Source organism: Hylaeus anthracinus, unplaced genomic scaffold, assembly GCF_026225885.1.
Source record: "Hylaeus anthracinus isolate JK02 unplaced genomic scaffold, UHH_iyHylAnth1.0_haploid 5, whole genome shotgun sequence".
Taxonomy (NCBI): Eukaryota; Metazoa; Arthropoda; class Insecta; order Hymenoptera; family Colletidae; genus Hylaeus; species Hylaeus anthracinus.
The window spans coordinates 5145749-5155794 of record NW_026535322.1 but is presented as its reverse complement, the minus strand read 5'-3'; the positions used below and the strand labels follow the sequence as shown (position 1 = coordinate 5155794).

The following is a 10046-nucleotide window of genomic DNA, read 5'->3' as shown; positions in this document are numbered from 1 at the left end:
TCTAATAACAGCAACGTAACAGATCTCACGTATCGACGGAACAGGAATCCCCGCGGAAAAACCGAAAAAAGTGCAAGAGATGCAGCCGGTCGGTAAACAGCCGACCGCGACGGAAATCGGTGGAGTGGTGGGTTCGCGTTACTCGCGATGTTACATAATTAGAATAGAATCGTGCGTGTGTAAAGATCGATGGATATAAAAGCGGCGAGATGAAAGGATCGGAGCACAGTGCGACTGGAGAGTCCTAGAGCTCTTCGGAATGACCAGTGAAACGTCGTGGAGCCTGAGGGCTCTGGCCCTGATACTAGTTGTCGCGGCCATTTCGGCCCTACCAACTTCAGGTAGGAACATACTCGAATAACGACTTCGTTTTTTTGTGATTTCGACTCGTTTTCTTCTTCCATTAATCAGTTAAGTGCCGAATTATTGCTTTTTTTTTCTAGTGAATTCGTTTTTATTTTCTACACTTTGTGCCGGGAAAAATTCGTGAAAATAATATTTCTTGTCTCTCTGTTTCATTTAATGTATGTAGAATATACGCTCTGAGAATAAGTATAAAACTCACGGCTGTATTTATTAATCATATACGATTTTTGAATTCAGTGTGAAGTTTCTTCGATAAAGCTGTCTAGGAGAGATCTATATTTTTAGTGAAAAATTGTATTATCATAAAATAGCACTAACCGATACTTAGATCGATATTTATCAATTGATATATGGAAATATTGCAGCCTGGAAAACTAAAGTACGTTATTATCGAACGCGATAACTTTTTTATTCATGACGTGTTAGAAACAAATTTAGGGAAATGTTCCAGTGCAGTTTATTCCCAACCTATCGTGTTCCCAATGTCATATTTCTTGACGCGTGATGTGCTAACCGCGATCATTTTAAAAAGTTCGAGACTTCGTACAGATAAACTTACATTCACTGCTTCTATACGTGCATTCTATAAATACCATATTATTTATTTATCATGTTCACAGATCTAAGCACATACATCTGTAATATATAGTCATATGTACATACGAATATATATGTTTATTTGTAAATTTGAAATGGATTGGATCTGTACGTACATAATGAAAGAAGCATACAGTACATGAAATATGAATATATAACAAATAAATAATGACGAATAAATAAATTTCGATATGTTTATAACTGATCCATGATCATATGATTTCTAGATCCTGGTGCGGATGTAGTAATTGATCCGATAATTGTCGACGACACTACCTTGTCGACTGAGCTGAAGCCTCCACCGAAACCTGAGAAGGAACATCAGTACGTGCTCTTCGTTATAAATCTCTTCGCAGTGAAGAACTCTAGTGGCGAGTCTGCCGAAGAAATATTCGAAAACGAAGTAGTTGAGAAAGTACCAAGCCTGCTAGGTAACTAAACATGATTTATGCAGTTGGTATCATTAGCATTCGTTTGACATTGCCAGTCGTAGGACATGCAGAGAGAATAAACGAAAAAAAAAAGAAGTTCATGCAGCACTAATTATTCAAAAATTGATATAGTATAAATAACAAACTGCAAACGACACGCTTAGGATATACTGCTTCATAAATATTTCAGAACGAATGCAATCGACCTCCTTCCCTTGCACGAAATTTATTTTATTTTTTAAAGACAACTTTCCTATAATAACATTGAAAATCAAGTTCGATAGGTTGAATCTCCTTGAAATATCATTCATGCCAGCTTGATAAATATAGAACTGAGTAAGACGCATTTAACGATCTCCTAACAGGAATTAATCGCAACAGTCAATAGTTTATCGTACACATGACACAAAGACATACTATAATTCCAAAGTTATCGCAGCAACTGTAAACACCAACATCGGTCAGTTCTAAGTAAATAATTTATAATACTTGTGCTAGCTCCAGCATTCGCAAACGGCTCTTTCCGAAACCTTGATTTTAAAAATCACAGGCGTGAAAATGGCGTTCCCATACGTTTGAATTCCCTTCCGGGGACCCTTAGCACAATAAAAATTCCACTTTCCCGTATAAAACAATTGCATCGAAATAATAAAGATGCGTTTCGAACAGGACCGTTGGCCACCGTGTTCCTGCTCGTCGAGGTCGACGGCAACGACACGGAAACCAACGAGCCGGTGAATCTCGATGAAGTGGCGACAGACCTCGAAGACGTTGAGGGTTTCAAAGTGGAGAAGATCAAGGAGAATGGCGAGACGAAATTGCTCAAAGTGAATCTGGATCAGAATGACATCGACGGCATGATGCCGTCGAAATCGAAGCTGGAGAAGATGACGAAAGTCCGTAACAAGAGGTCACCCTGTCTGAAGTGCAAACTGAAAGGTTTCCATGGCGGCGGAGGTGGATACGGCGGCGGAGGTGGATACGGAGGCGGAGGCGGAGGCGGAGGTGGGTTCGGTGGCGGAGCTGGGTTCGGTGGCGGACTTGGCGGTGGAGGTGGAGGCGGCCTGGGTGGAGGAGGATACAACAAGGGCGGTTGCGGTGGAGGAGGCTGTGGGGGTGGTGGATACCCTGGGGGAGGCGGAGGTTATCCAGGAGGTGGTGGCTATTATCCTGGCGGTGGAGGAGGATGCGGTGGAGGAGGTTGCGGCGGTGGCTATCCTAGTGGTGGCGGTGGCTACCCAGGAGGTGGTGGAGGTGGCTACCCAGGAGGTGGTGGAGGTGGGTATCCTAGCGGTGGAGGTGGGTATCCTAGCGGTGGAGGTTGTGGTGGAGGAGGTTGCACAGGTGGCTATGGTTACCCCAGCGGTGGTAGTCATCATCATGGCGGCTATCAACAAAAAGGATATTAATCTGGTAGAGGTAATTTAGAACCGAATGTATTCTAAGTTTGCATCAGATTTAACACGTTGACCGTCACGTCACTCACAGATGGTGGTTTAATAACTTTAGTTTTATCATTTAATAATAGTCGGTTAATAACAAGTATTGCACGCTTTGGCTATGACGCACACACTAAAACAATTTGCTGCAGTAAATACCGATAACATTATGCAACAAATGCCAAATTAACAGTATTATTTATCAGAAGTAGATACTAACACCTTTCGTACTCCTAAATAGAAATAACTGTGGCAGAAGTAGTACCGCATTAATTTAAAACAAATTGCTAACAAGGAGTAGTGAATTAATAATAATCTCAATGCTTGAGTAGATATACTAACATCCTCAATTTTAAAGCATTCAGTAGTGAGATAATAATAACTTCCGGAAAGAAAATTTTTGATGGAATCGCCAAAAGATAATTTCAATTACGTGGCAATCTAACGATGTGTTATCAATGAAAGCGACGACAGTGTCTCGCGTGTCATGTGGCTCAAACAGTTTGCAAACTGTTATGAAAAGATGCAGCACGCCCCCATGAAGAACTGCAGCAACGCTTCCGCTTCTGACGCTCAATGTTTTTTTATAGGAAGCAAAACAATTGGTGTTATACCCGTAGTTGTTGTACCTGTTGCAGTTGGTTATCCATCTTATCACCAGCCGTCTGGGGGAGGTTGCAATACATGGTACGTTCTTCCAATTTTATACTATTTATTTTCATTCATCGTATTATTTATTTTATACTATTTATTTCATCCTGTATAATTGTGTTATCATAATTAATTTTGTGTTGAAATTTTGATCGACTGGATCTAATATATTTTCGTTTCCGTGGTACTTTAGTGGCGGCGGCGGTGGCGGAGGTTCGTACGCCCAAGCTTCCGCATCAGCAGGAAGTTGGTACGTACAAAGTTTCATTCATCTATCAAACAAAGCCAACCCCAAGTTATCCCTTCGACAAATTTTCTGACGTTCTTTTCTTCTTTCTAGGGGTAAATAAACCAAAGGGAAACATCAAGAGTGGAAAAGTTGCCAGTCGTCATGCTGCCGATAGTCAAATAATCGCAACGATGTATCGAACCGAAACACGTTAACACCCCGATCATGTTAATTTTACTACAATGTAACCGTCCGTCATCGCGATCGTCCATTTGTACAGTCACTCTGCCAAGAATCAAATAAACGAAGGAAAAAAACGAAAACTGAGAGAAAAAAAAAATTAACACCCTGGACAGGTTTGATTTTAATAAAATGCGAGGATTTATCGCGTTATTCGGCCTCCGAAGCGATTTCCAGGAAACGATCGCGGGTTCCATCCCGTGATTAATGTTCGTCGTTAACAGGGGAAGACGGGACGGGTTAACTAGCATCGTTTCGCATGCTGTGTGCTTTACGCCGTGGATTTTAATAGTTTATTCGATTTTACGATTCACGATGTACTTGAGTTTACGATCGCGGGACAATCGATCACTCGGAAGAGGTTCGATTCAAACTCGCCGCGAACTTGGTAGCCTTACAGATACTCGGAAGAGAATGTAATGGGGCACAAATTGTTTTTTCATCGCTTCATTATCGATCCTGACGATTTACGCGGATGCAAGTGCGAATGGATCATAAGCATGTAGAAAATTGAAATTTACGTCTTAATCTCAAGTAGCTATTCAAAGAGTTCTCAATTTTATCGAGAAAAATTGATTAAGTTACAACTAGATGGAAACTGAATATGTCCTTTGCCATGTCTGTAATAACAAAATTCAAAAAAAAAAAAAAATTTTTTTTAATGTTAAAACAAAAAAAAATTCTCGAATTCAAGCTACTGACAACTGTGTGCCCTTAAGAAGATAAATGTCTTCCAGCGAGTCAATCGTTTCCAGACTTGAATTTGCGAAAGTTATTTCCCGGTTACGTGTTTCTTTCGTTGCTTCTTTGTCGAAACACGATGTAGCTGGGACTTCTAACAGCAAGCATGAGCCTTGATAAAGTGGAAGACCGGTTGAGTTACTATTCCGACGTCCACGGCTCCTTATTGAATCTCCTGTCGGTAATCGAGTAACTCGGCGGAGGTACATTTACGTCCCAGACACACTCGTTCCTTTTTGCACGGAACGTGTAACGAGTTAGAGTATTTCCATGTAAAAAAAAAAAAGGAGAAAAAAGTTGCGTTGAGAAGGAAGACGAGCCACGATAGCTATCGATATGGAGAGTGAAAGCTAAGAGCAACCTTCCTTCTGATTGCTTGAAAATTTTGGCAATTGAGTTATGATCCCTATCTCTGGTAAATTAGTTGCTTTGATCAATATCGATAAGAGCGGCGATGATCATTATAAACTATTATTCAAATGCGATAGCGACAAGTAGAAGCTTAGAAGAGGACGATCATACTTCTGATTGCAGTTTGAATTGTTTATGGTTAGCTTTCTACTTTTGTTGAACTGGTTGCTTTAAGTATATTGATATTGACAAGAGTGCAATCATTATTGCAAACGATTATTCGAACGTGACAGCGACAAGTGGTTCAATGAAACGGGCAGTGCGTTTCAAGCCTGCAGCGAAGACGATAAACATGTAAACGAAGGCCGACACGGCTACTTTATTACTAAACGTTTACATCACGTCACGTACAATAACACACGACGTAAATTAAAGATCGTACGTGGGTAATGATCATTAAGCATCGACAGAGATCGCGACTGTACTTTATGATAATTACCACAAGGACAAAACAAGGATCGGCGAAAGTGCGTTCGAAAAATAGTTAATTAAGATTTATAGAGATTCGATCGAATTTATAATATTAAGTTGGGTTCAGAGACTTCGTCAGTAAGATTGAGAAAAGGTGGTCATCTGTGGTCAAAGTAGAAAATTAATAATGGAGTACAAAACTTATCGACTAATTTCAGCGATATTGTTGCTTAGTATAAATTTAGCCCCTTGCCGAGCTGCAGCTTCCGCGACACGGTTTAAGCGGTACTGTATCGTTGTGCGTATACATCTGGCAAGTAGCAAGTCCGTGGTGTAATTATGGCGCGAGTTGGGTGAACATAACGGTGAAGTTTTGATTCTTTTCTCTATTTTTCCGAGCCCGCGCGCGCGTGCGGAACAAATTCCGCACCTAAAGCGAAGTCCGAGTTTCCGAGTTCGCGCAGAAGATTATATTCGAACACGTCGCGAATATAAATTACTGTTATCTTCATAAATTTTATTTTAACACATCATTTAATAATAATTTACTTTATGTAATGTCGCGGTTTGTTACATTGGCAATGTTATTTCGTTAGAAAGTCCTGCGATTAAAGAGACAAAAACTGCCATAAACCATGGAAATATGATTGCCATTAACAATTCACGATAGTATTTAAATATCGTAGGTTTTAAGCACGGATAATGCTCAACCGTAAATCATTGCGGAGGCAGAGATTAACAGGGTACTCGTTGGAAACAGAGTGAAAATGTGGGTCTGCAGGTCGTCGAATGACTTGCGTCCGAGACTCGATCACGGATAGTAGTTTTCCAATCCTCTTCTTCGTCATCTTCTTCGTCACAATTCGCGAGTATTTCCCGGTCGTTGACCGTCGCCGTCGGCGAAAGACCCTCGAGGTCTTCGGGACCAGGCGGACGCAATGAGGAAAAACTGGGCGAACCAGGGGCGAATCACAAAAACTCACTCCGACGGGTGAAGTAATCGGACCTTGGTTTCTCCTTCAATCTATTCGAGCAGGCTACGCGAGTCGAAATTTTGCACGGTCGTGTCAGAAAAATCAAAATCACGTGTATACTTTTATTCCTTGCTTAAAACAGTCTCGCTTCCCGGTGAACAAAACTTAGGAATGAGAAATTAAAGTGTATCACTCTTCCTTAACCATTCACCGCAAAACACCCGTGAATCCAATAAAACAAGACTCAATCGTTTCAATAATTTAATTTTTTTTTTGTAAATAATTTCCTCACATCTAAGAACGATCATATATAATTTTTTCTCTAGGATGTTTCATCTCAGACAAAATGATTAATCGTTTTTCGTGAAATTGTACACCTGGTACTTCCACTGTCACGTATCAGCAACATGATCGCGTGACTAATTCATCCAGAATAACGTGCTCTGCCCTGGCACGCGTACACGAGATCCATTCCAGGTCTTATTCATTACAGATTACAGTATCGAGTCGATAAATTCGATCGTTCGAGAGAGATTAATCGGTTTTCGTTGGGTCAATGTCTCGTACAGTATGTATACGTGAACGTGGACACTGCTGACCCAGTTTACAACCCGTTATTCCGAATAGGTTATTTTTTTATGGTCGCTAATAAAGTGGCGATGCTAATGACTGTAGTTAACGCCAGCTCGATTCGATCATATCACGCACACAGTGAACGACGAAAGTATTCGTACAGGAAAAAGTTTACGTCCAGAAGAAGATTGAAATTCCGTTGGGAATTGAGAAAACAATGTTTCAAGTAACTGATAGCAAATAGACTATAAATAAACGTAAAATTCACCGATATGCAAACAAATCGCATGGAAAGATTTTGTCAATTCTTTCAGCTACTAAAAAAAGCTACCAACTTTTGTTCGAAACCAGTATTCTAACACAACCAGAGAAGTGAAAGCTTCGTCTCTGATAACGCGCCTGCGATAAGACGCAAGTTGAAGTAACGAAGAATCGTCGAAAAAACGGCGTTTGACTTCTTTAAAGCGGCACTTCTCTTTTTGCTTGCAATTCATACGAGGTGGCTTAAGTTTCACGGTGATTACAGAACGGCAAGGCTTCAATTTAATCCGCGATGTTAGGGATCGTAAACGAAACCGGTTGCATCCAGCTCGAATCGACGATTCTAAGCGCCCGACACCGATGTCTGCGTTCCCATGCAGATTTTCCAACGCCCCGCGAAAAACGGTTGCCAACCGCGGAAAGGTTCGAACGACCGGAACAACGTTGGCCCAATTCGCCAACGGGACACATAACAAACGGTCTTCAACGACAATTTCCCGCGACCCGCGATGCAACAAGAACATCCTGTTTGGCAATTGCTACCGATCTAGCCGCGCCACGTTCCACGATGCGCGCCTGCGCATGAAAATCAACCGAAAACCTGATCCGAAAACGCGCCGGGAATCGATTACGGTGCCTATTTTCTAGGAGTTATTCTTAGCCGAATCTTACTTTCCATTCGTGGTGTCTACGGCGTGAGAACAATGGGAGGAATAAAAAGTGGAGCAGATAACGATGGGTAACGCTTTTAAATTTTTTACTGCGATATCTTCGTTATTTGTGAATATTCTGCAAAATCTTTTAGGTAAATATTCGATGGAATTAAATTTCCCACAAAAAAGTTCAATAAACTTTTTCTGCATCTAGAATAATAAGAAATTAAACGAATTCTTCGTTTGGTCTTTGGTTACAAATTCCATCTTATTTTATGTCAATGTACTTAGTTCCAATAAATGAACATCACTAATGCAGCAATACTTTGGTAATAGAAATCTAATATGAAATTTCCAGTAACCTGGTGTCAACCGCTACTGCCTTTCAGATTAACACTGCGCGTCAAAAGCGAATCATATTCAACGCGAAGATACGCGGAACGAATTAACCTAAGTAGGGAACTCACTCCGAACATAAGTAGTGCAAGCAATGCACGTACTTCCACTTTCGAATAAAGATAGCAACATAACGACCAATTTAGTGTAAATTTCTCACCAATTTGCAATAAATTTCTTGCTAGCGGAGTGATACAGCAGAAAACGAATAGCGATTAGTTAGACGATAAGTGTTTGCATCGAACCGGTTTCCACCTGGATCTGTTCCTTATTGCCAGGTGAAAACGTGGCGATTTCCAGTCGGTGATGCCTTTCGATTCGATTTCCTGACCGGAGCATCTTTCTCCCCGAAAAATAATATTGAAAGTACACGCGGGTCGACCTGCTTAACCTGAAGTGTAACTGTGTCAACGGGCGAGAGATTATGCACGCGCATCCGGCAATACAGTATCTACTATGTGGTCACTTACATCCTTCTTTAACACGCGCGAGCGGAAAGGGGGACGTCGATCGATGATGCGCTGCTAATCAGCCAGCGGAGCCCTGACTCGTGTCGAGCAATGTAAAACAGAAAGTGACGTAATTTTTAATTATCTGTAATTCCAGTTCTGGACAATACGTATGAATGATAGTATCTGTTTCGATTAATTCGTTTGAAATGAAGTGTTCGGACGAAATCCAAAAGAAATGATATGAACGAGGCAAATAAACGAGGCGAATGAAAGAGATAAAATTCCAGAAATTAGAAACAATAAACAGTACCGACTCTAGGCCACTTCGAACACTACGAACAATTTCAAATAAATCAAAACAAAAAACCTACAATATTTGACCCTTTCCAAAGAAGATCCACCACAGAAAATAAACAAAATTGGTATCCAATTACAGAGAATGTGCATATCCAAGTTACATTCCAACCGAAAAGAAGAAGAGTACGCGTAATTTATGCAAACCGCTCCACAAAATGCCGCCGGGGAAAAAGGTCTCCATGTACCGAAGCGATTAATTGATAAACGCAACACGTAAAACGGAAAGTGATGCAATTTTAAATCCCGTCGGAGATGGTGTCACGCGTGCATCGAGCTGTTCCCAAACCTGTTGAGCGTTGCAACGAGAATGAGTAGAACGTTTGAGGAGACTACACGAATCGCCGAGTACGTGCTGTGATCCTGACCTTTCGTTCAGGATACATCATCGCCCCCGAGGCTAGAACGTCGCATAATAAGACAGCATTAAAATTGAACGGTGGGTCACATCACGGTGTGCAAATCACCAGGTGCATTAAGGTTAGACTGCTTAGGCTGTTCAACGAATTTTGGGTATTTTAATTTTTTTATTTGCTTAGCTTGTTTCGTTTGCTGTATTTACTTCATTTCCTTTATCTGTTTCATTTGCTTCGTTTCTCTTAATTACTGCATTACCTCCATGTCTTCCACTTGCTTCATCTGTTTCATTTACTTCACATATTTCGTTTCCTTCATTTGCTACATCTGCTACACTTTCTTTATTTGCTTCACTCGCCTCGTGCATTCAGTTGCTTCAGTTATTTCATAAACGAAGTCACAGAAATTCATGAATCACGTTAGATCTCGAATGCATCGAAAATGGATTCTGGATATTATTCGCGGTTATAAATGACTGCCATTCAACGGTTTACAGGAGACTTCATTGCG

General features: G+C 40.9%; 1 protein-coding gene across 3 annotated transcripts; it reads left to right on the top strand.

The window, feature by feature from the left end:
• Nucleotides 1-189: 189 nt before the first annotated feature.
• On the top strand, nt 190-4036 carry LOC128895565 (keratin, type II cytoskeletal 1-like). 3 transcript variants are annotated; one of them, XM_054158286.1, is made up of 7 exons: nt 190-341; nt 1191-1394; nt 2064-2549; nt 2595-2762; nt 3424-3520; nt 3678-3734; nt 3825-4036. In XM_054158286.1, exons 1-7 carry the CDS (start codon nt 260-262, stop codon nt 3832-3834), a joined length of 1104 nt encoding a protein of 367 aa, XP_054014261.1. In that variant the 5' UTR covers nt 190-259; the 3' UTR covers nt 3835-4036. The 3 variants fall into 3 exon arrangements, with proteins under 3 accessions (XP_054014261.1, XP_054014259.1, XP_054014258.1); XM_054158284.1 differs by lacking the exon at nt 2595-2762 and having other exon boundaries at nt 2064-2399; nt 3454-3520; XM_054158283.1 differs by lacking the exon at nt 2595-2762 and having other exon boundaries at nt 2064-2399.
• Nucleotides 4037-10046: the final 6010 nt, after the last annotated feature.

What these genes read in the sequence shown, in the direction of transcription:
- LOC128895565 (XM_054158286.1), top strand. Translation starts at nt 260, where the DNA reads ATGACCAGTGAAACGTCGTGGAGCCTGAGGGCTCTGGCCCTGATACTA. An exon ending in AGGCGGAGGTTATCCAGGAG is followed by an intron (nt 2,550 to 2,594) that starts GTGGTGGCTATT and finishes GCGGTGGAGGAG; the next exon opens with GTTGCGGCGGTGGCTATCCT. An exon ending in CTATGGTTACCCCAGCGGTG is followed by an intron (nt 2,763 to 3,423) that starts GTAGTCATCATC and finishes GTTTTTTTATAG; the next exon opens with GAAGCAAAACAATTGGTGTT.